Consider the following 17,044-nt stretch of genomic DNA (forward strand, 5'->3'; position numbering starts at 1 on the left):
TTGCAGATAAGTGAGTCTAGGCTTCAAAAGTGATGTTAATTTAACATACCATAGTTGCAGCAAGAATAAAAAATAATAATAATTCAGTGTAACAAACATTTATAGTTTTTTCAGATGACTGTGTTCGGTTGTTTTTGATTATCAAGTTAATAGATAGAATCATTTTCTAGTTGATGGCTGATGATACTTTAAACTCTTGTTCATTCTGAAACATGAATCTGGGCTGTTTTTTTTAATATTAATATAGATAAATGTGCCTTGACAAGGATTTCTTTTAGAACATAAATACGCATGACTTGAGTCATATATTAGATAATAGATATGCATATACATATTCACAAACAGTCCACAGCACAAACAAGCAAATTATATATGAGCCAGAGCCTCTGAATCTGGATTGGTTCCATTCTGTTGTCCATATAGCAAGAAATCTAACTTTCCACATCTTTGTTCTAGAACTAAAGAACTTTGGTCTAGCTCTTTAGTTTCTTGTATTTTGCTCCTTGTTCTCTTTTCCACATATATTGCAGTCTTCTGTAAAAATTTTATTGATTTTCTTAGAAAATTATGAATTCCACAATATCGGATTATTTAAAATAGATAAGAAACTAAGTTGTCAAAATTGCATTAAAATATTCCTATTACATCATGCTTTCATGGTCCACCATTAGCAAGTTTTTAAGGTGGCTGTAGCAGACTTAGTTGAATTTCTTTTCTGTTACTTCCCATATAAAAATGATGTGATTTGGGTTATATAATATTAGCAAAACTCTCACTATCTGACCAGAAAGTTCACATTTGTTTAATGTTATTTTCACTCCAAATATATCTAATCTCGTTTCAGCTTCACGTGGTGTTTGTATCGTTTGTTTCCATTTCATAAGATTCCATCCATAAATGTATATAAGTTATATTTTTTAGTATTGGACAGTCCATAATTTTTTCTATAACTTGCTTTGTTTCTGGGTGTTTCATTCATTTGCCTTGAAACTGTTTTATTAATTTTACTACAAGAAATTTTTTGGGTGATATTTCTACTAAAGACCATAAGAATGCCCAATCGTAGTGTGAACAGAATTGAAATGTCCTTGAAGTAACCATAAGTATGGCATGATTTAGATTTTCAATTCTTTTTATCTTAATAGCTCAACCCTTTTGACACTTGCCAGCCTCCTTTATTGAGCGAATTTTCAATTACTTCAAGTGACTGATTTGCTTTTACTGTGTTTTATATACAAGTATGAACAACAGCCCAAAAAATCTGTCTCTTCTGGGTCTGAATGTAGGAGGTGTTCTCTGCATTTTCTTTTCTACTTGGCTATTATTAGTATTCATTGAAAGGCTTAGATGGGGATAAAATTGGTCTCAAGAGTCAAGACAGTCCATGGTGGTAAAGCAACTGTATATGAACCTATCATTTTTAATATCTATGTTAGTTCTCTGTTTCTCCCTTTTATGGAATTATTGTTTGTTTGGGATTGATCAAGCAAAGATTACAACTTGATGATGTAAAATATATTTTGTATTGGGTTTATGAAAGCTGATAGTTTCATAGCTTTTGATAATGTAGCTTTGGTTAGTTTCATAGCCTTTTATTTTGTATTTGATTACCCTCTGATAAAAGATAAGTTTATTTATTTAAATTACAGTTTTGGTTTCGTTTGGTGCTTGTAGTTAATTCTTAAAATAAATTAGCTATTAATGGTTCTATTTTGAGTCTGAATTATGTGAGAGATAATAATATTGATGTTGTTTTCTCTGTTCTTTTGACATTTTTTTATTATCAATTTTATTATGTAAATTGGTGAACAAATATAATTGATTCTCTTGAACAATCAAAAATGTATTTATAATCTATTTGTGTGTATTTATGTTATTAGTTATGTTTTGTTAGGGTTCATCTATGTTTTGCTATATTTTTATGTCAAATTTTTCTCTGTTTTTGACAGAATTTTACAAGATGGTCAGTGAGGCAGATGAAACTGATCTAAATATACACGTATTGGCTATCATGCTACCACATTATGATGGCTTGAGCTTGTAAAGAATGCTGCTTAACAGTTCATCAGGTTATACTTTTGTTATTATTAGAGATTGTAAAGAAATAAGAGTTTGTTTATAGCATTGGATTTGACATGTATCTTAGGATTTTAGTTGTTTTAGTTAGTAAACCTCGCACGTATTCTTTCAATGTGTAAATATATGTAGGGAGGGATTCATTTGGTGTGTATTTCTTCTAATCTCTCTCTCTCTCTCTTGTCTTCTGATTTTGTTTTCCCTCATAGGAGCGACAGACTTTTCTAGTTTAATCAATGGCGGTCCCCTATTTTTTAGATTGCGACATTTAAATGATTAGTATTTCCTTCTGTTATGGTGTATTCAGTATTTCCATCTGTTTTCTGTTAATTTTGTTTGCTTGTAGGGTTTGCTTTTGTTTACAGCTTGCCTGCAGCTACATTTTGATCTCTGTTTCAGGCTCCTGTTAGTGGTATTTTTTATGCTCTGCAACTAGTTTTGTTTTATGTTTTTATGCTCTACATTTTTTATGCTTTTTATGCTCTGCAACTAGTGTACTGCATTTGGAGGAATTGAAATGGCTGTGTTTTTTATCATTGCTCTCGGTCTGCTTCTAGTTTAGCTGCTGAAGTTAAACTTTTATCGCATCATAGGCTTATCAGTATTAGCAAAAAGAAACTTTCTGCCCAGGATAATCGTTTACTAGCTCAGTTCACTATGTAATTGTTTAGTAGTAAGAGTTTATTTGTTTTGTCTTCTTGTTTAGTTAAATTTATCTATTGCTTTTTTCCCGTTCTTTTGGTGTGTTCATACTTTCTCTCATTTGGATCATTGTACCTATCATTTTGACAGCTGGTTTTTATATTTGCTGGGGATGCCTTGTATGGGTGCCTTCTATATATACTTCTCCTGGCATGTACTTGGTCAATCATCCTGTACACCTTGGAACTCAGGTATAAAGTTTTCTATTCTAAGTTTATTTGGTCAATAAAATGTAATATTACTGCTTTCGTTCAGGAACAGTTCCAAAATGTTTTTCAACCTTTTCAAAATGTGAACACTTTTCTGCATTACTAGAGAGTAGGAAACTATAGCAATGGCTATGTAGATACCTTGGTGGGATTCAAACTTTAGACCTTATGGAAGCAAACCACATGTCTTCCCATTTGAGCTAACTCCCCTTGGTATACACCAGTAATATTATTATTAGCTTGTAAAAGTTGTATATTGGCAATTTGATTCTAGATTTGAGTTAGAAGCTGCAAATCTATTCTACCAGCCAAATGCAAAAGTTGAATGCTTGTAACTTTGTTTGTAAGCTGCCAAGCCCATGAGATGAGCGTAGACTTGATTTTTTTTGCAACCAACCATACTTTCTTTTCTGTCCTATTTCCCCATTGTCCCTGTTAAATTAATTCTTAATTTTAGTTGTCTACTTTGCTTTGTCACAGTTGGCACTCTACATCCTAGTAGCAGGCATTCTTTGCATATACATCAACTACGACTGTGATAGGCAAAGGCAAGAGTTTTGCAGAACAAATGGCAAAGCTTTGGTTTGGGGTAAAGCTCCATCAAAGGTATATGGTTCTCTGAAACTCGTTATTTGGTTCTCATTATACATACAATTTTCTGTATATCTGCTGCTAAATCCTGCATAATTCTTCCCTTTCTGTTTCACAGATAACTGCCACTTACACTACCACAACTGGGGAAACAAAAAGCAGCATTCTTTTAACTTCGGGATGGTACGTTTTCAGGCTCTTCCATGTAAATATGAACTAATTGGATTTTTTTTTCTTCTTGGTTATGAATGCGGGGGGGTGAGCATGCTGTTGTTGGCCTACTTGCTCCAACAGGATGTTGGAAACCTTGAAATGGGTACACTATGTATATAAAATGAGCATTCTAACCATGTGGATGGTTTGGTTTTCTGATAGAGGGTGCTTTCTTCTTCTATTTCTATGAGCCATTGTCCTAATTTGTCAAATGCTAAAATTCTAAAAACAAAGTTCTCTGGTTCACGCAGGTGGGGATTAGCTCGACATTTCCACTATGTCCCAGAAATATTAGCTGCATTTTTCTGGACTGTTCCAGCTCTTTTTAACCACGTAAGTAATTTTCCTTCTGGGGTTTAGATTTGTTTATGTTGTTAGAAGTTGTGTTTGAATTGAATCACTTTTGTCCTGCAGGCTTTACCCTACTTTTATGTGGTGTTTCTTACAATCCTTCTCCTCGACCGGGCGAAAAGGGATGATGATCGGTGCCGATCCAAGTAAGCAAACACAATCTCATCATTTGTTTATGAAAAATTATGTCCCTTAAAAATTGCAAAGGTAAACCTTCCAAATTTAGTTTTTCAAATAGATCCCGAAGTTGAGGTAATTCATTAGTTAAAACTTACCTTACGAGTGCTACTAGTTTATTTGCTTGTATGGGAGAGACAAACTCTGATCATGTTAGTGGTTTCTGGTCCAACAGGTGTAGACAATTTACAAACCGATGCCAGTGTAGAGAAAAATAAATAAGTAGACGAAATGAATAATGGTTTGCGCGTTTTCATACAGATAAAGGCATAAAATCTTGACATGTGATTGTTATTGTAGGTATGGAAAATACTGGAAATCGTACTGCGAGAAGGTTCGGTACAGGGTCATCCCCGGAATTTACTGAGAAAATGTTGCACAAGTGTTTGTTCTATGTTGAGAATGGCATGTATATTCAGCCTTTCCAAATTAAATGATGGCAGGCTGGTATCATGTTGTTGTTATTCTTGTTTTTGTAATGGTCAACTTTATGGATGTTGTATTTCTCTCATCTTCAATGACCAAAAACTTTTCTTGTTTAGGAAAATTACTATAAAGTTTTGTTTCTACTTTTCATTTTTGAAGTAAAAATTGTTCAAGATTATAAAACTTTATTATGTTATGCTTTCAAACTTAAGTTAGAACTAAGATCTCATGAAGTAGACACATTTATGGTTTGAATTAGTTATTGTTTAATGTAATACTTATGGTTTATCAATCTATTGAGAATTACATTTTATGATTAATTTTGAATTTTTTTTATCAAAATACAATAATGAAAATCTTTTAATTAAAAAAAAAACCATATAAGTATACTTATCAAAATAAAATTTAAAATTTTATTACTATATGTTATGATTTAAAAGCATATTATAAGCGTAAAAAATCGTTATGGTTTATATAATATAACAAACTAAAAATGTTATCAAAATAATCAAATGTAACAGTTGAAAAGTGTTATGAAAAAAATACAAGATTAAACTTCAAATTTATAATCAAAAACTCTATCTAAATGTTATTATTTGAATATTATAGCACCTAAAAATGTGTTATTGAATAGTTTAAGATAACACCGAACATAACATTCAAAAAATGTTATAGAAAAGACTGGACTTTTAATAGCATGGGCTACGTTAGCATTTTCAGAAGTGCTATCAATAGTCCCAGATATCACTTTTTAAGTGTTATGAATACTGTTTTTTCTTGTAGTGAGTGAAGAGTGTTGGGGATCACCAACTTGAACAAGGTTTGAAACCTTTGTCCAAAAGCTTATTTCCCCTAACTCAAGCACTAAGGGATCTCTCACAGATTTTGGAAATGCTTTTTGGAATAATCAAGCCTCAAGGTGTTTCTAGCCAAGTGCTCTAATGGATAGAAAAGTTGTGTCTTTCAAGTGAGCAATAGGCTCCTATTTATAGAGTTTTGAGATACCCTTTGAATTTCAAATTCCATCAATCCCATGATTGTTACCAATGATTAATTGGATGCTTATGGAATTAAAATAGAGATTTGGGAGTTGCTTGGCTGTTGGAAACATTCAAAATTGGATAAAAACGAAGTTTGGAAAATGTTGTCAACCGCTCAGGCCGCGGCCGGGCCGCGATGTTTTTCTGCCTCTTGGGCCGCGGCCTGAAAAACACAGGCTGTGGCCCAAGACGTTTTTTCAACTACCAATTTTCCAAATTTGCCAAAACATTCCAAATTCATTCTCACCTGATTTTGTAACTTTCATACACATTATGGGAGTTAAAATCACATCTCTAACAGCCATTTCACATATGGCTTTAAGAAATTCATCTCAATATTGTGTAACAACAAATCTACACAATAATGGGTAATATTTGGAAATTACAAATTTGTGATTGAATTTGCAACACCAAATATGTTATAGATTTGGATATTTCACATATATCTAAATAATGTAACTTTTTATTATATGTTACAATATGTGACACTCTTTGTCACATTTATTTAATCTAAAACATTATATTATAAAATAATATAACAATTGGGTAATGAGAATTAATTTGATGAGTGTTAAGGTTTGATGTATTTAATTAGAAATTTAAGGTGTTAATTGAGGTTTAGTGGAATTAGTGGAAAAATGACCAATTTGCCCTTGGGGAATGCTTTGAATAGGTTTATTGAGTGAGAGTGTAAGGGTCATTTGACCAAGGAAGTGGACCAAATGGGCAGTAGCCCTTCACTTCACGCTCAAAACTTGCCTTACCTCTCTTGGTTTCTCTCTTGAAGCTTAACTAAGAACCTAAGAATTTCCAAGCCAGGTCATGATCACTTTTGAGGATTTCAAGGGGAATTGAAGTTTCTGAAGGAATTAGCAGCTGCAAGACAACTCCCATTAAGCAAGAATTTTGACTTTAGAGAAGGTAAAGCTCTTCTTCCTCAAGCTTGAAGTTCAAATTTTTTGGTGTTCTTGACTTTGGGGATTTTAGCTTAAATCATTGCAAAATTTGTATGTTGGGTTGTTTTGGGGTGTTAGATGAGTTTAGAATCGAGTTTGTACTTCCCTAGGCTTCATGTTGCTGTTGGTTTCTAACAATTTTGATTGGAACCTTGGATTCTTCGAGGCAAAGTTAGAGTTAGAACTCTAAGTGGTAATTTGTTGTTTTGATGTGTTAAGATGTGATTTCATGGTAATTTAATGTTGGTAATAGTTTATTTAAATTGTATAAGGTGTTTTGGGGCTATAAATCTGGTGGGATTACATTTTGGGATCGTTTTTGAGTTTGGAGTCGGTTTGCGATTTCTGAAATAGTAGAAATTTATGGGTTCGCAGGATGGCGCCACGATGCTGTTTCTGGAGCGTCGCGGCCCCCATGAACTCAAAGGCTAGGGCTGTTTCCTAAATTGCCTTAGTGACGCAATACTGGTTGGGCTGCGCCGCGGTGCGTGTCCACGGAAATCAGGTTCTTGGCTCACTGTTTTGGGGTGCACCACGATTCTATTTGGGAGCATTAACCAAATGAGGTTTTGAGTGGCGGGAGCTCAAACCTAAGGGCTTGGGAAGGGTTCTACTACCCTATTTAGTGAATTCGAGGTCCGAGAGGATAGGACTCAACCCAGAAACCTTTATTCGCTAGTTATTGATGGATATCCTCAATTATTGTTGTGACTAGGGTACCGTTAGGGCTTGGAAGGGGTTCAAGCTCGAGGGCCAATTCTATTTATCTAGTGCTTGGACCAAAGGTATGAAAAATGCACTTTGTTTGTAATTAGGGCTCAGGCCCCAGTTAATGAACATGCCTATAATTAGGCATGTGATTGCTTGATTAGGCATGCTTTAATACACTATATCTAATTGTGTGTTAAGTAAACTGTATGTCTAATTATACTAGATCTGAAAGCTCGGTCTAAGAGCTGAGGTTGGCAATAAGCGTGTGGAATGCATGCCGTTTTGGCTAGGGAGTGCAGCATGCACTTGTCTAGCCTAGATGCCACATGAATAAATAGAAGTTCGATCTGCACTTGTGTGACTCAAGGGTTGTTTAAATTGGACAATGTGTTTGCTTAAGTAAGGTTATTACTGCTAAGCATGTTGTTTATACTCTGTTGCTTATTTGAATCTGTTGATTTAAGTTTTCTTGCTAAGCCTTGACTCACAGGTGCTATCTGGTGCAGGTAAGGGAAAGGGGAAGCTGGACCAGCCATGAGTTGGAGAGCTTTAGGGGCAGCGTGTACATCTGCAGCTGCTTGACCGCCACAACCGGGGATTCAAAGAGGGACTAGAGTCAAACCCTAATTTTTCCGCTTAGGTCAGCTTGTGTTGTAACCACCCTTTGAAGTTGTAAATAACTTTATAAATATTTATTTTGGGTTCCCATGTACGAACTTAAACTTTTTAGTGAAAGTAAATATTCTTATGATCAAAATTTTTAACCCTAATTCGTTAATTTCTTCTAGTTATATGTTTATGTCCAAATGACTTAATTAGCAAGTCCAACACTATTTAAAATACACAGTATAATGGTCTTGGCTATCCAGGGCGTTATAGATTGAGGCTTGGTAAAATTCTTTATCTATCTCTCTCTCATGCTACACAGGTGATGGAGGTGATTAGTTTGCGACGGGGATAGAGATGGTCAGCAGCATTTCTTCAATGTATTTGTATGGAAATTGGGCAACATGAAACAAAAATTTATATATGTATATATTATACAAACGAAGAGACAGTTTATAATTGCCACTAAAGCCTTATAGCAATAATTATCAATTATCGTGGTTGCCTAAAAGTTTGACATACGATTTCAGGATTTTTGGTGACAGTTTCTTGACTAATGCCAAAAGGCAATGAGAATAATTAATATCAATACTAATAAGGGTAGGTGCCCATTTGGTACCCTGTATTTTTTCAAACACTACTACAAAAAAGGTTTTTTAGGACTAGCATTGCGAGTCCTAAAAAAGTTTTTAGGACTAGCATTGCGAGTCCTAAAAAAGTTTTTAGGACTCGCGGGACGCGAGTCCTCTATTTGAGAGCCTTAAATACTAAGGTTTTTAGGACTCGCAACGCGAGTCCTAAAATGATGTTTTTAGGACTCACGTTGTGAGTCCTAAAAGAATGTCCGCAAGTCCTAAAAGATCTTGCTGAGTGCCTTTAAGTAAGGTTTTTAGGACTCGCGTTGCGAGTCCTAAAATGATGTTTTTAGGACTCGCACTGCGAGTCCTAAAAAATGTCCGCGAGTCCTAAAAGATCTTGCTGAGTGCCTTTAAGTAAGGTTTTTAGGACTCGCATTGCGAGTCCTAAAAAATGTCCGCGAGTCCTAAAAGATCTTGCCGAGTGCCTTTAAGTAAGGTTTTTAGGACTCGCACTGCGAGTCTTAAAAGAATGTCCGCGAGTCCTAAAAGATCTTGCTGAGTGCCTTTAAGTAAGGTTTTTAGGACTCTCTTTGGGTGCCCTTAAAATTTATAATTTTAATTTTTTTAAAATTTATTTATTGTTATTTTAAATTAAAAATTATGATTTAAATAAAACATTTATACAAATTAATCTAAAAATTTATAGATTAAAATAACAAAACTTATTAAAACTATAATCGTCTTGAACTTAAAAAATATGTAACTAGATTTACAAAGTAAATAATTAACCATTCAAATAAAAATCATTTACTCTAATAAAAATTACAAATATAATAAAACACTAAATTCATTGTCAAACAACATATATTTCTTCTTCTTGTCCTTGTAATCAGTTTTGTGCAACATGAACAAGTTATAAGTATACTCGAGTATTCTTATACGAGTTGTTCAACTTTATCTTGTATTTCTCAAGTTTATGTTGAAGTGACTTGAGTGCAGCAGCTGTTGTGCTCTTTCTCTCTAGTTCCTGAAACACTAAAAGTTGTAGCTCTTTATTAAAAAAATGCACACACAATGATACAATATACAACAATTCATTCTGTAACAACAAATTCAACAAACCCAAATTATTTAAGAGAAAATCATGAATGCATTATAAATCATGAATACATAATAATGTTGTACTGATGATGAAAAGCCACTAAAAACTAAATTTTGACATAAATTTACAAGGAAACATATAAAGTTGCATTAAAACTATACTCGACTGACTAACAAAAAATAATGACCTTTGTCCTCGAAAGAGATCATGTAAAAATTAAAATATTTACCTCAAATTTATGAAGCAGTTTTATCTGCTAAGTAGAACCCTAACTTTGAAAGTGTACCACAACAATAACATCAAAATTGGTTAAATCCTTTATGCCAAAACCTGCAACAACACCAGTGAAGTTCTCTTATTTTCTGAAACTAACGCTCTTTTAGCCTAAAAAAACAAAGCATGTTCAACAAGTATAAGTACCACTACTAAGTAAGATTGCAATCATCACATATTAAACTACAAATTCTATCAAATCTCGTTCAAAAACCCATTGCCTTAGTGGTAAGTACATGATCTAGCTCCTCTTGTCTTAAGAAGATCACGGAAGAACTCGAGCCTTCCACTTCTTCTGCAATATTTCATGATCTAGAGCACATGAATATTGCAGAAGAAGTGGAAGGCTCAGGCTCTTCCATGATCTTCTTAAGAAAAGAGCCAATAGTCTTTAAGTAAATTGATATGGGCTGACACTAATTTAAAAATGACACGCAACACACAGATAAAACTTGCTAACCAAATCTGACATCACTATCTATCTAGTCACAGTTAAGGCACACACATATATTTAATCACAATTATGATGATACATACATGATACAATAGTATATATATATATAGAGAGAGAGAGAGAGAGAGAGAGTAAGGCACGCATATATGTAGGGATAAAGAGAAAACTTAATGAAACTAAAGTACTAGAAATTAGTAATAGATTTAGACCAAGAAATCTTTAGTGGGACTAAGAATCATGGTACTAGAAAATCAAGTAACTGCTATAACATACAATTAAAAATCTCAGCACTAGAACAATCAAAACCATTTGAGCAATAAGGAATGAATTTTAATAGGTAAAAAAAGAAAAAGAGAATATATAAACTTTAGAATGAATGAATCACTAAGATGATCTTATCATTGATTCACTATAGCATCTGGTTATAACTATAGCATATATATAATTAGTCATCATGATTTGTCCTACGTAGAAACAACCAGCCAAGAAGAAACAAAGAGAGAGACTATGAACCAAACTTGAAACCTGTTTAATCATAACTTGCAAGCTAGCTTCTCAAGTCCCATCCTCAATTTTCTAAAATTAGAAAGATTATACAGAAACAATTAGAAGAAAATTACTACACTTAACTTTCTTTGATAATATTTTCTCTAATTAATTCGCTAGACAACTACATACAAATATATTAGAGCATTAGATCATATATAAATCTTTATGATTACAGTTATTATATTAAAACTACCTATTCATGCTATTTTAGATCATATAACTATAAACCCAGCTACACAATTTATCATCCCTTTATGCTTTCTTTAGTTCTCGAGATAGCATATTAGAATCAATCAAGTTTTCCATAGTCTGTAGCAATACTATGGGAAGCAACCATTGTGGAAAACTTCTCAGTAATTTCTAAAACCTGAAGACTAACAGAAGCACTCAAGTTTTCTTCCCAGAGCTCCTAAAAATGGTAAAGTTATTAGCCACCTAAAAGTAAAATATGACTGAACAAATTCAGAATGGGGTTGAAGTACTTTGCTACACAAAACAATCTGCTATTGCAGCAATCTGTAATAAGATAGACTCAGTTTTTTATTATTGTTTTTTACTATGTTCGTTTTCTGTTTCAAGCTATATTTTAGCATACTAAGATCGTCCCTTGATCTCTAATCTTTGTATTTTTTTCCCATGATTAATACAAAGAATTTTCTTTTCAAAAAAAAAATTAATATGATAATAATAAAGTAAACATACCAGTTTTTGCCTCAATAATGGGTGCAAAGATTCTCTAAGAGCCTGAGCAGAAGCTCCAATTCTAGAAGATTGTGCCTGAGCCAGAGCCTCTCTCAATGAATATGGCTGGCTAGGAGAACTTAACTGAGAATTTACTATTTGCCACAAATATCCATTTTCAGGTGTTCCCTGAGGCTGCATGAGTGGGATTCAACATTAGCGTTATACGTAAAAATGAGTAGCTTCTTACAACTCATGTATCAGGGATTTGGACAATGCACAAAACTACTTAGAAAAAGTAAATAGTACCTACTGTTTGACAATATAAGGATGAACAGATGACCTCAAAACAATTAGTAAGTAATTAAAAAAAACATTATTGATAGACAAAACACTGGAAGCATCGATTTCTTGATTTAAGACCACTATAAATTAACTCACTCTGACTTCTTGTCTTGATGCCTCAGACAGATAATTGTTGATTGTCGGAGAAAGTCTATCAGAGTACTTAGGGGAAGCAGGTGCATCCCCAACAAGACTACGAGAACTAGAACCCATAAGCATGCCATCAGCAGACCTTCTGTGCTGTAAAAATGAATAATAGAATATCAGTGTCACAGGCAATGGCAAAAGAAAGAGTGAGAATCAACAATAGCTAAATTACTGTACATTGTTAACTTACTTCTCCTATTATTAGAATATTACTTTTACCCAACATGAATAATATATAAAAATATAGCATCCATTCTAATACCATGGTTAAAGGGTATACTTCTGGAAAACTTCTATGCAATAAATGGCTCCATAGTAACAAAATTTTCCTTTATCATTCTTAGCCAAATGATTAACATTCTTATATTGCATAAAGCCCAAAAGAGGTAATCATGACCAAAAAATTAAACACAAGGAAACAAAGGACAGAGAGGACAAAACTCTAAAGATGTGCACATCCAAGGTCAATTGACCCTCCCTTTGAATCAACTCAAGAACTAAGCAAAACCAAAATGTTTGTTTACATGCAAAGAATGTGCATTTAAAGAACAAGGATAACCAAACTTTTGTCATTCTGAGTAGGTCAATTTTCATCGTCAAGTGGCATATATTATTACTCATGTCTCAGTTAAATAAAATTAAGGGGGAAAAATCCTGGATATAGACTTACAACATTTGGAGATCAGAAAGTTATATCATTTGAGGGCCCCACTTTGGTGCATTTTTCCATAATTTAAGCTACCACGTCAATTTTATAAAAACTTGTAAACTTGACAACCATTCAAAATAAGATAGCAAATAAATAAAAAGATTATATGTATGCATGGTTTATACTTTATAGAACCCAAACAAGTAAACTAAATGACACCAACAGTCAATCACAAGATCAAACAAGTAAGGGAAATATCAAGGAACCTCAAAAAGACTTAGGCATTCCTCCATGAGTTTGAAAAATAATCTAGTCCTTGCAATGCTCTGCTGCCATGCCTTCACAAGTGATGCATCATCAAGATTGCGCACAATTTGCAAAATAACTATGAGAACTTCACGCTTTTCAACAACATTAAGGTTGTAAAAAACAGGCATCTCATTCAAAATTTGCATAGACCACATCACTAATTAGTGAACTAATTGGAGACAGAACTTTGATAATTATACTGTATCATAACATAAATCATTTACTATTCAATAGAGAAATATTAGCTTGAGCAGTTACAATCTAAGAATATCATTGTGAAATACATAGTTGTTTATATGCAGCATTCCCTCATAAGGAAAAAATAAAGCTTCGATGGCACCATTTACCTGGCCAATAAGAGGAAAATACAGTTGCGCAATATATAGTTTATCTTCAGGCTTCTGGTATCAAGCATCAAATTCATGCTTGCACATAAGGACCACCAGAATTCTAGCAGCCTACACAGACAGGCTTATATGATTACAAATTACAACAGAAATAAAAATATGTAACTGCATCTCACATGAAACTTATTACACTACAAGGGTACATAAACAAGCCAGGGTCAAAGGATGATTTTTACTATGTTTGTTTTCTGTTTCAAGCTATATTTTAGCTTACTGAGATCGTCCATTGATCTCTAATCTTTGTATTTTTTTCCCATGATTAATACAAAGAATTTTCTTTTTTTCTTTAAAAAAAAGATAGCATATATAGAATCCTAGCTACCCATATTAACAAATAGTTGTTCAATTAGACAAATAATCAAACAGTTGGAGTGCAATACCAAAATGAAGCAATATATAATAATTGGTTTTCACTACCTATAATTTGATTAATACAACTTATAAAATGATCAAAAGAAAAGATGTGTAGATACCAGTGATATCCAGCTAGTGGAGCAAACTTGAGACCAACTCGAAGAAACTCTCCATTTAAGCACTCATGCATATGTATAGTATAGCATATATATATACAGTATATACACATAAGTAGCTACCATGTTATATACTAAGAAAAAGCTCAATATAATAAAGAGAGGCCACGAAAGAGCTATATAATTATAAATATATATTATATTTAATCATCTAACAATAATAATAACAAAAGGCAGTAGTAATTTGAGCACACAAAAACTAGAATCACTCATAGTTTTATTAAATCATATTCTGTAGTTTCTTTGCATCAATTTCTCAAACACTTGAAGAGCATCAACCATTAGTTTAAGAGATCCATTTGCCCTGGTTTCCTTACACTACTTTCCAGCTCAAGACAAAAAGCATCCAAAAGATAATATCAGAAACTAACCCGAAAATTTCCTAGAGTTACAAGAAAATTTTAAGATAAACAAGCAAAAATTTAAATCCCAAATCACAGCCACCAAGCCAACGAATCCCAAATCTCAAAATACACCAAGCCAAATAATTGGAATACATCAAAGCCTCCAAACAACTTCATACAAAACCTTACAAAACATAACATATAGGCATTATAAATCTATTCATATATATAATATTTATACATATATTTCTCAAATCTATATACATATGGAAATTTTTTTTTTTAAAGAAAGCATACTTACAGCAGAGACCACCGTCGCGACCCCTGCGAGGCCACCGCTCCACCAGCTGCGACAAATTAAGGGGCATACCTCAGATTGTTCAACGCCCCAACAGTCATTTAGTTGTCCAAAAGTAGATCCTGGAGGCTTCTGCTCGCGGCGGAGAACGAGCCACCAAGCCCCAACGAGCCCCCAAGCCTCCACGTCCACCCAGCCCCTGCGCCGTCGAGCCCAGACCCGAGACCCCCCCACCCGCCGTCGAGCCCAGCCCTCGAGCAACCAGTCGTTGCTATCGAGCCCAGCCCCGAGCCCCCTGCCGCCGAACAGCCCGACCCCCTTGCCGCCGTCGACCACCATTCCCCGAGCCCCTGCCGTTGTCGTTTGGGCCTAGCAGAAAAAATGGGATAGAGAGAGGGAGAAAGCAAAGTATCGGGTGGGAGAAAGGGATTTGGGTATATGTATATATTTTTTTATTTTATAAATAAAAATCAGATTATATTATTTAGATAAAAAAAAAATGTGATTATAAAACTCCCAATTTTATACTCCTAATACTATAAAAAATAATTTTAAAAATCACAACTATACAAATTCTTTTCAAACTTATAATAATTGTTATTTAAAATTTAAATTGCTATTTAATTTAAATACTAGGTAAAAGTGCACTTTAGTTAACTTTATTTTAAAAATATATTAATTCATTTTTATTAATATTTTTTTTAATTTTCATATAAATTTTAAATAAATAAATAATGCCATATATTATAAAAATTATAACTAGTAAATTTATATATTAAAATTATTTTAAAATATTTTTCCAATCAATAAAACAATTTATTTTTAACTAATACTAATTTTATAAATATGTTAAACAATAAGTGGTTTTATGCTCTTTTACTAACAATTTTAAGGACTTGTTTTGGGAGTCCATAATACTCTTTTAGGACTCACAAAGCAAGTCCTTAAAAGTCACAATTCCTAATTTTTCAGCTCAGGTGTTTTTAGGACTCGCTTTGCGAGTCCTAAAAGAGTATTAAGGACTCCCAAAGCAAGTCCTTAAAATTGTTAAGTAAAACACTCATTTTTTAGCCCAGATTTTTTTAGGACTCACTTATTTTTTGAGGACACTCATTGTGAGTCCTAAATTGTGTTTTTTCAGGACTCTCAATGAGTGTTCTAAAAACTCCATAAATATTTTTAAGGACTTGCATTTATGTGCGTGTTTGAAAAAAATGTCACGTAAAGGGTATTTTGTAGTAGTGAAAGTATCACTTTGGTACCTTCTAATACGAATAATTCTTAATTGGTACTCTCATTTTTTTAAATAAGATAAAAATGGTACCTTATGCTCGGATTTGGTCAACAAATTTTACATAATGACCATATTGCCCTTCGTTACACTGAGTTAATTGATTTTAAATTAAAATTACAAAAAATAAAAAACAAAACCTTAAATAAAAATTGAAATTAAGGTATTTTCTTATTTTCTCTCTCTCCCCCCCCCCCCCCCCCCCCCCCCCACCCCCCTATCTCTTTCTTCCTCTCTCTCCCAACATCTAAGGCCTTATCTCTTTCTTAAAAAAGGTCCTAAAATTTTCCAATCTGTTTTCATATCTCTTCCTCTTCCTCTTCTTCCTTTCACTTTCTTTTATGATATTGTAGGTTGTAGATGCTACGCGAAGGGCGCATCTGGGTTCGCAATGAAGACTTTGGGGTAGGGGCTACATGGGCTTTACGATGGGTGTACTTGGCTATGGGATGGGTTCATGACAAGATGTACTCCAAGATGGATTAGCGAGAGGGATGGGTTCCGAGATGGTGGCGACGAGATGAATCAAATATGGGTTCGTCACAACATAAATCCCAAAAGCTTCACCACTCCTCACCGTCACCACCTCTTGTCTACCATCTCAGTCCACCGCAAGTCATGGATGCACAAATCTCATTATCGACTTTTGATATTGGTGAAGCTCCATGCCCAGACCTCACTGCCACCCACTGTGTTTGCAAATACCTTAATGTTGTTGTTGGCCCATACCTCATCGTTGCTGTTGGTGAAGCCCCATGTCTAAGCCTTACGAGTCTTTCTGGGTTCTGGGTTCTGGGTTTTTTTTTTTATTCTTGGTTTGCATATTGGGGTAAAGATATATTTGTAACTTGATATTCTAACCATAGATCTGATATTGATAATGAACTATTCTTTTTATTTTTATTTTGGGTTTGATTTTTTAGAATGGATATTGATATTCTGACCATAGATCTGGTATATTTTTTTCTGTATGTTCTTGATGTTGGATTTGGATATGAACATTTATAATTTTTTTCAGGTTGAATTGAA

General features: G+C 33.7%; 1 protein-coding gene across 3 annotated transcripts; it reads right to left on the reverse strand.

Annotated features, from left to right (window-relative positions):
- Window positions 1-9,400: 9,400 nt before the first annotated feature.
- Window positions 9,401-13,282, reverse strand: LOC133817773 (guanine nucleotide exchange factor SPIKE 1-like). 3 transcript variants are annotated; one of them, XR_009885713.1, is made up of 6 exons: window positions 13,103-13,282; window positions 12,137-12,280; window positions 11,717-11,890; window positions 10,991-11,041; window positions 9,968-10,068; window positions 9,401-9,663 (listed from the first exon to the last, which is right to left on the reverse strand). XR_009885713.1 is itself a non-coding variant. In XM_062250373.1 (4 exons), exons 1-4 carry the CDS (start codon window positions 13,271-13,273, stop codon window positions 11,304-11,306), a joined length of 609 nt encoding a protein of 202 aa, XP_062106357.1. In that variant the 5' UTR covers window positions 13,274-13,282; the 3' UTR covers window positions 11,146-11,303. The 3 variants fall into 3 exon arrangements, 1 of the variants encoding a protein (XP_062106357.1); XR_009885712.1 differs by having other exon boundaries at window positions 9,401-9,671; XM_062250373.1 differs by lacking the exons at window positions 9,401-9,663; window positions 9,968-10,068; window positions 10,991-11,041 and adding an exon at window positions 11,146-11,423.
- Between the last annotated feature and the right edge of the window lie 3,762 nt (window positions 13,283-17,044).

This window comes from Humulus lupulus, chromosome 2, assembly GCF_963169125.1.
Source record: "Humulus lupulus chromosome 2, drHumLupu1.1, whole genome shotgun sequence".
NCBI lineage: Eukaryota > Viridiplantae > Streptophyta > Magnoliopsida > Rosales > Cannabaceae > Humulus > Humulus lupulus.

What these genes read in the sequence shown, in the direction of transcription:
- LOC133817773 (XM_062250373.1), bottom strand. Translation starts at nt 13,273, where the DNA reads ATGCCTGTTTTTTACAACCTTAATGTTGTTGAAAAGCGTGAAGTTCTC. An exon ending in AATGCCTAAGTCTTTTTGAG is followed by an intron (nt 12,281 to 13,102) that starts GTTCCTTGATAT and finishes TCATTTTTACAG; the next exon opens with CACAGAAGGTCTGCTGATGG. An exon ending in CATCAAGACAAGAAGTCAGA is followed by an intron (nt 11,891 to 12,136) that starts GTGAGTTAATTT and finishes CCACTCATGCAG; the next exon opens with CCTCAGGGAACACCTGAAAA.